The sequence below is a fragment of the Poecile atricapillus genome, chromosome 16 (assembly GCF_030490865.1).
Source record: "Poecile atricapillus isolate bPoeAtr1 chromosome 16, bPoeAtr1.hap1, whole genome shotgun sequence".
NCBI classification, from domain to species: domain Eukaryota; kingdom Metazoa; phylum Chordata; class Aves; order Passeriformes; family Paridae; genus Poecile; species Poecile atricapillus.
In genome coordinates this window covers 631,601-646,306 of record NC_081264.1, presented here as the reverse complement: position 1 = coordinate 646,306, position 14,706 = coordinate 631,601, and the positions used below count along the sequence as shown (strand labels likewise).

The 14,706-nt window shown below is 46.7% G+C and overlaps 1 protein-coding gene across 1 annotated transcript; it reads left to right on the top strand.

Moving 5' to 3' along the window:
• The first annotated feature begins 953 nt into the window (after positions 1 to 953).
• On the top strand, positions 954 to 14,508 carry PIWIL1 (piwi like RNA-mediated gene silencing 1). The gene is made up of 21 exons (XM_058851630.1): positions 954 to 1,031; positions 1,597 to 1,674; positions 2,243 to 2,363; positions 2,659 to 2,784; positions 3,165 to 3,379; positions 4,296 to 4,417; positions 5,032 to 5,112; positions 5,601 to 5,798; positions 6,154 to 6,265; positions 7,160 to 7,277; positions 7,881 to 7,998; positions 8,151 to 8,265; positions 8,671 to 8,858; positions 9,396 to 9,468; positions 9,797 to 9,997; positions 10,094 to 10,197; positions 10,682 to 10,752; positions 11,246 to 11,399; positions 12,017 to 12,142; positions 12,538 to 12,685; positions 13,773 to 14,508. The coding sequence occupies exons 2-21, from the start codon at positions 1,600 to 1,602 to the stop codon at positions 13,887 to 13,889; spliced, it is 2,583 nt and encodes an 860-aa protein (XP_058707613.1). The 5' UTR covers positions 954 to 1,031; positions 1,597 to 1,599; the 3' UTR covers positions 13,890 to 14,508.
• Positions 14,509 to 14,706: the final 198 nt, after the last annotated feature.

The following is a 14,706-nucleotide window of genomic DNA, read 5'->3' as shown; positions in this document are numbered from 1 at the left end:
CGGGCCACGGCCACGGAGGGTCCCGGGGGGTCCCGGGGGTCCCGGGGGGGCTGCAGCCGGGCCACGGCCCTGGAGGGTCCCGGTACAGTCCCCGCGGTCCCCGGACAATCCCGGTACAGTCCCGGTACAGTCCCGGTACAGTCCCGGTACAGTCCCACAGACGGTCCCGGTACAATCCCGGTACAGTCCCACAGACGGTCCCGGTACAGTCCCGGTACAGTCCCACAGACGGTCCCCGGACAATCCCGGTACAGTCCCACACACGGTCCCGGTACAGTCCCACACACGGTCCCACAGACGGTCCCGAACAGTCCTGGTACAGTCCCACACACGGTCTCGGTACAGTCCCACAGACAATCCCGGTACAGTCCCACACACGGTCCCGGTACAGTCCCGAACAGTCCCACAGACGGTCCCGGTACAGTCCCACACACGGTCCCGGTACAGTCCCACACACGGTCCCACAGACGGTCCCGAACAGTCCCGGTACAGTCCCACAGACGGTCCCCGGACAATCCCGGTACAGTCCCACACACGGTCCCGGTACAGTCCCACACACGGTCCCGGTACAGTCCCGAACAGTCCCACAGACGGTCCCGGTACAGTCCCGAACAGTCCCACAGACGGTCCCGGTACAGTCCCACAGACAATCCCGGTACAGTCCCGGTACAGTCCCGGTACAGTCCCACACACGGTCAGTCCCGAACAGTCCCCGCGCTCCCCGCGGGCGCGGCCGCAAGAGGCGGTGCCGCGAGGGTGGGGCGAGCTCCTCCCTTCGGCTCCCTTCGGCACTCTCCGGCAGCGCTCGGCAGCCAATCAGCGCAGCGGGCGCCTTCCCGCCTCGCCCCGCTGTCGCGTGCCGTGCGGCTCCGAGCTGAGGGCGCGGCGGGCCCGGGGTCGCCGCGGGCCCGGCCTGGGGGACAGGCGGCGGCTCCAGCGGGGACAGAAGCCTGCGGGGGCCTGGGGAGGGCGGCTTGCTGTGTGCAGGCGGGTAGGAGCAGCGTCCCCGTGCGGCCCGAGGGCAGGCTGAGGTAAGGCCGAGGGCCGGTGCGGGCGAGGGTGCGGAGGGCGGCTGTGGTTGGGGATTTTGGCCCCACAGACCGCTCGAGGCGGGCAGGGAGGCTCGGGCCAGGCCCTGGGCCCAGCAGGGTGGCTGTGGGTGGAGAGGATGGGCAGGGCTGGGCGGGACTGCCTAGGCCGCAGCGCTGGCAGCTGCTCTGGAGAAGTGTGCTCTGCTCCTGGTGCGGGGTCACAAATCGGGCTGAACCGAGTGAAACTGGAAAGTGACATCAGAAGGCCCTGGGTTCCGCTTGGCTGAGGCCGCAGATCCTGCCGTGCTCTCCCATCTCATTGACCCGGCAGCTTCTGATGTGTGGCGGCCTGTGCCAGTCTGCAAACCCGGCTGAAAGGGCTTCCCCACACTCCCCTTGGGCCTCTGTGGAGATCCCCGAGCAGCAAATTCTGCAGGGATGCGTGTATTTTACTGAGCCACTTGAAATTAAAGCAGGGCAAGTGCAATAGTGCTGCTCATCCTTTTATTGGGGCAGGGTGGGAAGGAGAAGATAGAACACTAAAGCTGCAGATTGCTCGTTTTAGAGGATGACAGGAAGAGCCAGAGCCAGAGGAAGACCTCCCAGACAGGCACCTGCTCTTCCTGCTCTAGGAGATGCTCCTGTAAGTTGGTTTTCTTCTTAATGAGTGCAACCAGGATTTGAGATGTCATACCTAACCTTCTTCCTATTGTAATATCGGGTAGATGCATTATATGTGTGTGTGCACATATTCTGTTGGGTGTACAGTTAATATAGCTCTACTTTATTAAGGACATTTTATTAAGTTTCCAGTAACATGAAGCTATGAATTAAGGGGTTGATCGTGGCTTAAGGTTGCCATTATTCCAGACATGACACTTTTTAATATTACTTATTCACTAGACACTAAAATTACAAAAGATGTTTTTATAGAATAACTGGTCAGTTAGTCAGAGGGACTGTAGAAGATGAAAAGTCCGTAAATTTTAGTTAGAGCTTGGAAAGAGGAGCATTGCATTACTTATTAGTTAAATGAATTATAACTTGAAAAATTTCCACGGTCCAGTAATTTTGAGTTTCAAGTGCAGAACAATAACTTTGCTACTTAGTATAGGAAAAAAAGGGTTTAAATGTAGGTATCTCTTGCACTGAGTATATTTGACTGTTCTCCCCTTAGTGAGTGCTGTGTTGAAGTCGCTGTTTGTTGGCAGGTTCAGCAGGGCATGCCTGGCCAGCTGCGCCACCGGCAGCAGCCCCAGCAGCTCCACGTTCCTCCAGCACAGCCAGAGGAGCCCGGGGGCCAGGGCCGCCTGCAGGAGAGAAGGCCTGAAGGTCAGAGAGCCTGGGAGATTCAGTGTCCACAAGAGCACGTGTTTTCAAGAGAATACAATTAAGATATCCTTTAGACTGTAGTTCTCTTTTTCCTTTTCAAAATTAGATTTATCGCTAAGATTGGAAAGATGTTTGCTACACAGCAAAAGCTGGAACTTAACATTTTGTGTTTACTCTTGAATTTGTCTTAATGCCTTTCAAGATTGAATCACGTTATGTATTTTTGTTTGTTAATACATGATGGTATATACGTTATTTATTACTTGATTGTGATTCTCCCTCAAATTTTAAATAGGATTGCAGGTTTCCTCAGGGCTCCAGGATTTGTCTTTAAGAGACAGAGGTGGACGTCGCAGAGATTTCCATGACATTGGGGTAAATACTCGACAAGCCATGGTGCATGTTCGAGAATCCAAAACCGGTATGTTTAAATTAGACTCTAGACATTTAAGCAATTTGAAATGAAAGACAGTTTCCTTTATTTGTGCTCTTAGTTTCCCCTAAAGAGCCAAGTAAATAAAAAATCTTTAGTGTGTATTAGAAAAAGATAAAAAGTTAAAAAGATAAAAAGTACCTGGAGAGGAGCATGGAGAGTGGTCCTGGCAGCTGAAAGCTTTACAGAGAGCTCCAGATCAGTGTCTGATAACTGAGCCATAGCTCACCTAGAGCAGAGGCAGAACACAACTCACCTCCAGTCTTTGTCTGACTGCCATAGCTTTAAAAAAAGTCTCAGCGCTGTTGAAGCACTGCAGAGTGGTAACATTTTTTTGTGGCTCTTACCACATCTGCATCTCATTTCAGGTTTTTCAGGAAAAATGATCAAGCTGACCACCAACCACTTCCGTCTGACGTCCCGCCCGCAGTGGGCCCTGTATCAGTACCACGTGGGCTACAGCCCCGAGATGGAGGCGCGGCGCCTGCGCTCCGCTCTGCTCTTCCAGCACGAGGAGACCATTGGAAAGACCCATGCCTTTGATGGCTCAATATTATTCCTGCCAAAGAAACTGGAGAATAAGGTGTGATACGAGAATGCTATTTTATTTTTTGTCATGGCTTGCATTTTATTCTTGTTTCTTACTAGCTGGGCTGAAGTTAGGGAATTGATGTCCCACAAGCAGCATTCAGTTGGATTGAATATATCAGTGTAAGATAATTTGTTTGTGTGGAGAAATTTGGGTGTATGTGGCAAGGTTTTGGTAGCTGGAGGGGTCAGGGTGACTCCTATGGGAAGGGGTCGAGGTCAGCCCTGTGTTGTACACAGTCACTGCCAGCCAGCTTCAGAATGGACCCATCACAGGCCAAAGCTGAGCACATCAGCAAATTTGTTGGCACATCTGTGTATTTAAAAAGCAGGGAAAAATTGCAGAGCAAAGAAAAACCTGAGAAGAAAGGAGCACCAGAGGGAAAACACCTCTGTACTGATGGTAATCCCTGCCCTCTGTGCCTTGTGCCACTCTTTGTTTTGCTGCAGGGAGTGAGTATAGCCAGTGCTGTTCACAGAGGGGCCAGAGGAGTCCAGAGTGAAGCTGAGTTTGGAAAGGGAAGAGGGGAAGATGTTTTCACTGTGTGTGCTAACCTTTGTCTTTTTGCTTCCCAGTACCTGAATCAGTAATTAAATATGTATTAGTTGGCAATATGTTATGTTTATTTCCTCAAGCTGAGTCTTTTTCCTGTCATGGTACTTGGTAAGTGATGTCCCTGCCTTCATCTCGAGTTCAGCTGCTCGGGGGATGGCCCCGTTCTACCGCACGAGTTGTTGGCACCCAGAGGAACAGAGGCTTTCAGGCTGTAGGTTACAGTCCTAGTGGGAGATCAAATCCACATCTCACTTGGTCTTCAGTTATTGACTAAGTCCAGTTTGATATTCCTGGAGTGAAATCCAGAGACAGTCCTGTTTGCTCTGGGTTTGTGAACCTCATTTCACTTTCTCAGGTTACAGAACTGTTCAGTAGGACCCGAAATGGGGAGGATGTGAGGATAACAGTCACGCTCACCAATGAGTTGCCACCTACTTCACCTACTTGTCTGCAGTTCTACAACATCATCTTTAGAAGGTTTGCTGTACAAATTATGTCTTTATAAGAAGTCACTCTAAAAATATCCGACTTAAGTTTTTCCATTCTGAGGAATAAGCTACAACAAATAAGTATTAAAAATGTAAATTTTTAACTCTTTCTGGCTGCTGTTACCGTGGGGTCAACCACATCTGGCAATACTGTAATGTGCAGTTGTGTGTATTTCTTGGCCATGTTAGTGTGAAAGGAGCTCCTGCTGTTGTAGGCAGTTACAACACCCTACCCTCCTTTGTGTGTGTGGATTTGCCTCTTAAAGCAAATAATAGAGCAGGACGCTGAACTGGCAATTTCCTTCTTTGTGGCTGTAGTCTTTCCTCTTTCCCTTGGCACCTGGACTGTGTGGTGCACCTGAGACGTGGCCTGTTTGGACTGCTGCCTTCAGCTGGTTGGTGAAGGGTGGGGTTGGACATGAACTTCTCCCCTGATGGTTGGTAATGAGTGTCCATCACCTTTATAAATTGTGGTTAATGAGACATTCGTATTTTATGTAGCCAGATGAGCAAGGAGTTTGTGCATAGGGATTGGATCATGCATGGTGAAATAATGATTATAATAGTAATAATGCTGAACTACATCCATTTTTCAATTTTTAGGCTTTTGAAGATGCTGAATTTGCAGCAGATTGGACGTAATTATTACAACCCCAGTGATCCAGTCAGCATCCCTAATCACAGGTTGGACAGAAGTCCTTGTCTTTCGGAGGGGCGCCAGGGTTGCTGGCTGTCAGGGTGTCCCTGTTCCCTGCAGGATCCCTGCAGGGTCCTGCTGTACAGGCTGCTAGGCTCGAGTTTGCCTGGGGGCCCATCGTGGGCTGTGGTGCTCTCCCTGCCATTAACCTGACCTGTACAGCCTGGTTGATGGAAAGAACTGGGCAGTGACCTGCTGGATAAACTGCTGGTCTTTTTCCTTTAAAAGTGTCCTAAATACCTGCACACTTTGTCTGTGAGATACTTAATAGCATGAAATGGATTTCTTAGCTGAATAAAGATAGCTACCTGTAAAATACTTTTGATTTTGTTAACATTCAAGAGCTTGTTTATATTTGGATAATGGTTTCTTTGTGCCATCACTGCTCTCTGGTGTCTGAAAGTGGGCAGGACTAAGGGGTGAGAATGAAGGTGCTCTGAAGCACACTAAGATGCTGTGTGTTCTCTTTTTCCAGGCTGATGGTGTGGCTGGGTTTCACAAGTTCCATCCTGCAGTATGAGGAGAACATCATGCTGTGTGCAGATGTGAGCCATAAGGTTCTCCGTGGGGAGACAGTGCTGGATACTATGCACAGCCTTCACTCCCAGGTTGGAGAGGAAAGATTTAGAGACACCTGTGCTAAAGAGCTGATTGGTTTAATTGTTCTTACAAAGTAAGTCTTTTTGGACCCTTGTTGTCTTGGAGAGCTCTTTATGCTCCATGTCCTGAAGTATGCAATAAAGCATCAGAAAGCCTGAAAATGCTGTCATTGTCAAGCTAGCAAACTGATGAAGGTGAAGCATTTGCAAAACCAGGAAGTACACGCTGGTTTTCTTTTGGGTTTGTTACAGTTCAGCTTTTGGTAAAATTGAGAGCCTATTACAATTGAAAACTTGAAGTTGCTACTTCTGAAAGGAGCAAAATTTCCAACTTGCATGAGTACTGAGATTAACTTTGTCGTCCCACAGCTGTATTTGTTTTCTGTTTGAGTTAAGATTTAAACAAAAAGTGATGAAATGTTTATGTAGGTACAATAACAGAACGTACAGAATTGATGACATTGACTGGGATAACAATCCAAAGGGTACCTTTAGAAAATCAGATGGTTCTGAGATGAGCTTTGTGGAGTACTACAAAAAGGTATGAAAACTTCCCTCTGTGTTCTATGCTTTAACTTGGAATGTTCAATCGTTGTTACAGGTTTACTTAGGATGTATGGATTTGTAGTTCATAGTATTTTTAACAGAATTTTGTTGAAGGGACAGTGTGTAATCTGAGATCAGTAACTAACCTGCACAGCATGGTTTGGTGGCAGTAACCCATCCCAGTGAGTCACTGGTCAGGCAGAAGGGCCAGGAGGGCACGGATGAGCGAGGAGCTCTTGGGGAGACTGAAAAAGGAAGCTTTGGGAAGGTGGAAGCAGGGCCAGATGATGTGGGAGGAATACAGATACATTGTCACAGCATGCAGAACTGAGGCTGGGAAAGCCAGGGTGCCCCTGGGATTGAGTTTTGAACACTGAGGCCTCCCTCTGTAATTGTCAGGTCTTTATGCATACCAGTTTCAGCTGAATCAGGATGGAACTTAAGGCCATGGGAAGGTTAAATTTCAGAAACTTCACTTGACAGTCTTGTTTGATTCTTGTGATTTCTTAAATTAAATTGAATTGCTCTGTAGGGCAGGAACTTTGTCCACTGCTGAACTGGAAAGAGTATCTCCATATTGAGTTAGACACCCCAGATGATAATGCCTCAAACAAGGCACAAGCTTTGTTTCTGTTGTCTCTCACACATCAGTAGTTCATGGCATCAGTTGGGAGAACAGTGCTTCCCTGCTTGGCCTTTTCTGACAAAACCAGTTCTTCTGAGATGTGCTAACTGGAAAAGGTTACTAGTTGCTTTTGGTTTTGTTTGTTTTAGGAACAACACTTGTTTTCTAAAGTGAGCACTATTACTCAGAAATAATCTTTTTTTTTGTTGTGAGTAACTTGTTTGTTGTGAGTAAATGAACATGCAGTCTGTATTTCTGATGCAGCAATACAACATAGAAATCAGTGATTGGATGCAGCCTGTCCTGATCAGTCAGATGAAGAGGAAGAGAGGGAACATACAGGGATCTGTGGCTCTGATTCCAGAGCTCTGCTCCCTAACAGGTACTGTAGTATTTTTCCATAATCAAAGCATTTGTCAAACCATCATGCCTACTGAAAGAGTTATTCTGACAGCAGCTTTCTGCAAAGTTCAGACTTGTTTTGTTTGTATAAATGTGAGTTCAGAAAAACATTTTGTAGCTAAAAGATTGGATGCTTAAATAGGACAGGAAAGCTCGAGGGGGTTTGTTGTTGTATAGTGTTTAAGTATGGTGTTCAACATCAGCACTCTGATAACTTGTAGAGAGTTTTGGTGGTAGAACTTCTGTTGAGAAGCAGAAATTGATGATAATTTTTGAAAATACATGTTTTGCTCCGAGGTACTCGCTTTGCACTTGCAGTGCCTGTCTGTCTCAGCACTGTTTTGTTTTGGTTTGAAAACGGAACTGAGGAGCTGCAATGCCTCGTGTGGTTTCCTCTCAAGTGCAAAATCCAGGATTTTTTTTCTATGCCAGTGGGGATGTATGTACAGGAAGCAACTGAAAACTTTGGCTCCTACTGCCACCACTTCCTGTGTCATGCATCACTGATAAGCACGAGCTGCAAGTTTAGTTTTCATAGTCCTTAGTGTTGACTGTGACTCAGAAAAGGCTTTGCTGTTGGCAGGACTGACTGACAAGATGCGCAGTGATTTCAGTATGATGAAAGACTTGGCCATCCACACACGGCTGCCCCCTGAGCAGAGGCAGCGCGAGCTTGGGAGGCTTCTGAACTACATCCAAAAGTATGGCACCTTAATGTCCACTCCATTTCTGTCTCATCAAACATTTGTATGACAAACTTCTAGCAACAAAACTTCTGAAATCTTGCTAGTTTTAAAAAAGTCAGCAGGAACAAATTTCTTATGTTTTCAATTCAAATCTTGTTTTTCAACAGGGATGACAATGTTCAGAAGGAACTCCGAAACTGGGGCTTAAGCTTTGATTATAAATCAGTGTCCTTTACAGGAAGAGTTGTTCAAGGAGAAAAGATCTTTCAATCAGGAACCATGGTAAATAATAAATCAACTTATAAAATCTTCTGGGTGCCTTAAGGAAGGAAATAGAACTTTTTGATTTATAAGTAAAGGTTGAAGAGTGAAAGAAAACATTTTACACAAGGTTTTGTGCAGTAAGGAGACTTTCAAATTTCCTGAATGGTTCCCAAGTTGTGGTTAGAAACCCTTGAAGGAACTCTGTTCCAGTAGAACAGTCCTGCTCAGATACACACAGCAGGAAACTGGAGCTGTTTCTAATTTCCACCTATTGATAAGGTCCCAGGGCTCTCAGCTGAAAAGGCAGGAGTAGTTTCAGTTGAGTATCTGGAGCACAGTCTGTTCTCTCAGAGTGGGCTGAGCGATGTGAGTGATGTAGATTGGAGTGGAGGCAGTGTAAAACATGAGCTGTTTGCTGCGCAGTTCGATTACAACCCTCAGTTTGCCGACTGGACCAAGGAGACGCGGGGCGTGCCCCTGATCCGCGCCGTGCCCGTGGACAGCTGGCTGCTCATCTACACCCGCCGCAACTACGACGTGGCCAACACCCTGCTGCAGAGCCTCTTCAAGGTCACCCCCTCCATGGGCATCCACATGAACAAGCCAAACATGTGAGTGTGTTCACAAAGATGGGTGAGGATCCTTGCTGTGTTAGGCTGTTCAGTGAGGAGAGGGTGTAGTGTGTCACACAGCCAAGGTCTGTGCGATTTTCAATACAGCAGAGTTGATTTCAGTATGCAGATTGTTTAGTTATCTCTTGTGACTGACTTCTCTTACTCACACTTTTATTTCTGAGAGCTTTTCACATGCCAAAATTAAGAAGTGCTAGACAGTCATTGAGCAAACCCTTCTCTAAGGAGTATTTCCTTCCAGCTTAGAAGGTATTCTGTTTCTGCTCTGTTCTTGCAAATATCCTTCCTTGAGTACCTGTACTTGCCTTTAATTTTGAATTTCACTGTGTTTGGAGGCCTAAGTTTGGAGGTGATTCCTTTTAATCTTGAGTTGTGTGAAAGTTGTATGTTTGTTAATAGCTGCAAATGTGACATTTCATACACTATTGATGCCTAGCAAGCTTTTATGCTTTTGCTGAAGATTCAATAGCTGTTAATTGTGTTTTTTCTGTAACCATTTTCTCTCTTTCTTTTCAGGATTGAAGTAGATGATAGAACAGAAGCTTATTTAAGGGTTTTACAGCAAAGGGTTACCCCTGACACCAACATAGTATGTATTTGAATCCATTATTTCAAGTCCTGTTTATCTCTGTAATTGGTGTTTAGTGGGATTTGCTTTCAGAAATACAACTCTGGGCTCCTGAGAATCCATGACATACCTGCTCAACCTCCTGTACAAACCTAACCCTGACCATGGGTGTCCTCCTGGATAAGAGCCTTTGCTCCTGAAGTACAGACACTGACATTTTGCAGTGTTTCTTTCACTGTGAACATTTGAATCTTTCTCTTGAGCATAAGAAGTTTTTCCTAAAGAACTCTTTAAGCGCTGTATAACTCTGAGAACGCAGATTCTTACAAAGATTCCTTTTTCTTCAAAGGTGGTTTGTATTTTGTCTAGTTCCCGAAAGGATAAATATGATGCCATCAAGAAGTACTTGTGTACAGACTGTCCCATCCCCAGCCAGTGTGTGCTGGCTCGCACTTTGAGCAAGCCACAGACTATCATGACAGTAGCAACAAAAATTGCCTTGCAAATGAACTGTAAAATGGGCGGAGAGCTCTGGAGTGTTGAGATCCCTGTAAGTATTGTCAGTGTTATATTGTCCTCTGTTAGGCTTTATGTAGAGCAGCCCTGTGTGCACCGAGGATCTGTGCTGTGTGTGGTTGCCTTGCAGCTGAAGCAGGTGATGATTGTGGGCATTGATTGTTACCATGACACTGTCTCTGGGAAGCAGTCCATTGCGGGGTTTGTCGCCAGCCTGAATCAATCAGTGACACGGTAAGATCAGAGTGCCAGAGGCAAAAAAACCCTAAAACAGCAAAATAAACCTTTCCTTTGACTGAAGAGCAGCTTCAATGTGGTGGTGCATCAGGAAAATTCAGAATTGGCTTGCTGTAATAAATCTATTGTGAATTTTTTCCACTGCATCCCTTGAAGGAGTGGCCTTGTCCTTTTCCCATATCGCTTGAGAGAGGAGTCAAGTGGTGGAGACAGGGCTGGGATGAATGGAGGGCATCAGGGTGACAGGTTCTTTCCTCTTTTGAGTAGACCTGTGTGAAAGGCTTTTACTTTTGTCCCACTGGTTCTCTTGGTTGAGAATTTCAAGTCATGGGGCATACTCTCATAGAACCCTGACTCCTCTGTGGCTGCATTGACCCACAGCACCCATAAAGACCGGGTGCTCATGGGCATTTTAAAAATAACCTCATTGCAGTAAGCCTGGGAAATGCTTTGAAGGTCTCTTTCGTTTTGTTCTTCACAGGTGGTTCTCCCGCTGCGTTGTTCAAAGTCGTGGGCAGGAACTTGTGGATGGAATCAAAGCCTGCTTGCAAAGTAAGGGAAGGAGAGGGAAGGAGTTCTGCTCTTGTGGAGCCAGATCTGAGGACTGACAATTCAGCTTCCTCACAACCCTGCTGCCCTGAGGGGAGCGCTACCAACGTGCACTTGGATAACAGCAGATTAAACATTCTGTGATAAATACTGAAAATGAACAGCATCTTGTGTAAACCTTTCACTGATTCCCACATTTCTTTGCAATAATTCAAACAGCTTAGCAGTGCTCTCAAGAATGCTTTAAGGGAGGATGATTTCAGGGAGGGCAGCTCCTCTGTGAGAGGAGCAGGTGTGTCCTTGAGCCCTGTTTGTGTGGGTGCACGGGCAAAGCAGAGCTCCTGCAGGTTTATTTGTGTAGCATGATGCTGACCCATCATTTCATGTTACTTGGTTTTCCAACTTAGTGCTGCTTTTCTAGCAATAAAAGTCCATTTTTGTTTTGGAATGAATTGTGATTACAACTAATGGCTTTTACTCTTTTTTTTTTTTTAAGCTGCTCTAAGGAACTGGTCCAAGTGGAATAAGTGTTTGCCCTCTCGTATTTTTGTGTATCGTGATGGTGTTGGAGATGGACAACTCAATACTTTGGTTAATTATGAAGTGCCTCAATTTCTGGATTGCTTGAAGAGTATTGGTACTGACTACAGGTAAATCTGTTTCTACCAACCCTCTTCTTTACACTGCCAGAGAAATAAACACTGGGATGCAGAACAAGGCTCTGGATGAGGACTGTGTTGTCTTTCCATCCTTACTGATTTTCACCTGAGCTCAGATAACTGCTCTTCTGATGATTATTTACATGATTTCAGATACTTGGCTTATAATATAATAGGAAGATTCAACATTCTGCTTTGAAAATTACCAACTGCAGTGACTTCATCTCCTCTGAAAAGTTAAAAAACTTCCTTTACACTGCATGTTTAGCTTTTGTTAATGGCTTTACCAAAAATACTGTTAAGACACAGTGTTTTGTTTAGGAAACAATGGGGTAGAGAGTAGAAATCCAGTCTTTATTTGGAAGATCCCTTTTTGGTCCATTTTCTACTTCTCAGTGAAGTAAAAGTCAAATTGGATTGGTGGAAAATAATATGAGTGTTGTACCTCAGCTAAAAATCTAAAGTTGTGAACAATGTCTTATTTAGTCTGAATCAGTAAAGACTTACATGTGAAATTAATGCCCTGGAACTCCAGCAGATCTGCTCCTGAAATACTCTTAGTGCAGTTTCCAGGGGAGTGTTGTTTTTTCCCTTTTCCTTTCTTTTAGCCCAAAACTCACTGTGATTGTGGTGAAGAAACGAGTGGGTGCCAGGTTCTTTGCAGAGATCGGTGGAGGACTCAGAAACCCACCCCCTGGGACGGTTGTTGATACGGTGGTGACCAGGCCAGAGTGGTGAGTTCCTGCAGAGGTCACAAAGGAAATACATCCAGTCCTACATGGACTGTGGGATCAAGGGTGAAAATGCTCCCCACGCATGTGTGGCTCAGGGGCTGAGAAAATGAGCAGGGTAAGCTGAGTACATGTGCAGGGTGATCATCAGGAGGAAAATGGGACACAACAAGTGGTTGTTACAGTCTCAAGACCTGGTCCATATAATATGATTCATGTTCCTCCAGCTCTCCTGGCCTTTGAGAGGAAGCTTTGGTGGCCAAAGCCTAAGCACCCTTCTGGGGTTTACTCAATAAGCATAAAGTGACTGGAAGAAAACAAGACATGGGGACTTGCACTTTCCCAAGACAAGGAGCCCTTTCTGTAGCTCACTGGTGGGGTTTGCCTTTCTCTGGCAGGTATGATTTCTTTGTGGTGAGCCAGACTGTGAAGAATGGCTGTGTTGCACCCACTCACTACAACGTCATCTACGACACCAGCCAGCTGAAACCAGACCACGTGCAGCGCCTGACCTACAAACTGTGCCACATGTACTACAACTGGTCGGTGAGTGCTCCTGGCAGGGACAGGCTGTGACAGGGACAGGCTGTGACAGGGACAGGCTGTGACAGGGACAGGCTGCAGCAGGGACAGGCTGTGACAGGGACAGGCTGCAGCAGGGACAGGCTGCAGCAGGGACAGGCTGTGACAGGGACAGGCTGCAGCAGGGACAGGCTGTGACAGGGACAGGCTGTGACAGGGACAGGCTGTGACAGGGACAGGCTGCAGCAGGGACAGGCTGTGACAGGGACAGGCTGTGACAGGGACAGGCTGCAGCAGGGACAGGCTGTGACAGGGACAGGCTGCAGCAGGGACAGGCTGTGACAGGGACAGGCTGTGACAGGGACAGGCTGCAGCAGGGACAGGCTGTGACAGGGACAGCCTGCAGCAGGGACAGGCTGTGACAGGGACAGCCTGCAGCAGGGACAGGCTGCAGCAGGGACAGGCTGTGACAGGGACAGCAGGTGTCCTTGACACTTGCTTTTGGAGCTCCTTGGCTCCAAAGAGCCTGCAAGGATGCCTTGGCACCTGGAGCGGTTGGAGGACTGGATGGTTTATAGCTACCTGATCTCTGAAGATTGCAGCAATCTTTCTTCTCCCTAGCAAATACTTGTTGTGAGAATTGTTCCCAAATTCTGTGTCAGAAGCAAAACTGAAATAATTTCTTACCTGCAGAAGTATCTGCTCCTTACTGTGGAGGTGGAACTGTGTTGGTGCATTTCCCTTGAGGCCTCTGTTGCACTCCCAGCTCAGCTGGTGCCCGAGGTGTGCTTAGCTTTGGCACCTGAGCAGTCAGAAACACCAGACACGACTGAGCCCGTGTCCCACCTCCCTGCAAGGCCCAGCACTGAGTGTAAACCTGTCTGGGAGGTGTCAGGAGGACACTTCTGTTGGCAAGTTTGGGGTTTTTTTGCATCTCTTCTGTTGTGTTGGGTGTATGTAAAGTTATTTTCACAAATCAGCATAAACAGCACGCAATACAAATTCTACAAGCATGCATTTGGAGGTCCAGGGGTCCTCATTACAGTGATTGCATGCTTATTTAAATTAGTTGAAAATAACTGCCTTTTTCTCTTTTTTGCCCTTTCTGCAGGGTATTATCAGAGTGCCTGCTCCTTGCCAGTACGCTCACAAATTGGCTTTCCTTGTCGGTCAGAGTATCCACAGAGAGCCAAACCTGGTGCTTTCAGAAAGACTCTACTACCTTTGAAGCCAAACACAAGAGCGTAGTTCCTCTCTAGGGAATGTAGAATTGTCTTCCCTCTTGGTTTAGTTTTGGTTTTTCCTAAGAGATGTGCACAGGATACATGCAGTTGTGGAAATTATTTTATTTTCATTGTACCAGGGAAAAGCTGGAGATGGCTGATTTGCATTTTGAACAGGTGTCTGCTTGCTAGAATAACTACACTAATTTTTGTGATTTTTGATACTTATTTACTAAAGTTTTCTCTGTGATTCTTCCCTAAAGTTTATTGGTTGTTCTTATTTGCATTTTGAGAAGTCTTATACAGAATTACTTCTTGCATGAGAGATAGTTATGCAGACCAGAACCCAAACTCTTCCAGCTAGTACTTTACCCTTTTAATTTTCAAAATGCTTCAATATTGTTGATTCCTTGTTTTTCTTTGCTGTTAAAATGAGGGCCAAGTTTGTCTCTTGACCTGTTTCATACCTTAAAAGGAGCTGACCAGACGCTCTTGGTTACCAAGGCTTTGTTTTTAAGGCTGTACAGTGATGCAGAACCTCTGGAGGGGTTTTTAACAGTTGTCATTGTGAGGAATTTGCAAACCAGCCACAAACTCTGGTGCTGGTGTGAGTCTCCCTCGGAGCAGAGGGGAGTGAGGGGGGCTGTGTGAGGCTGGGGCAGCTGCAGGGGGATGCTGTGTGTGCCAGTCCCCTCAGCAGGGCAGGGCAGGGCTGGGATGGATCCTGTGCTGCTGCAGCAGCTGGGGCTGGCAGGGCAGCTTCACACTCACCCCTGGGCCAGGAGAGGCTTCCCCCAGCAGGAGCTGCACTGCCAGGCTGCT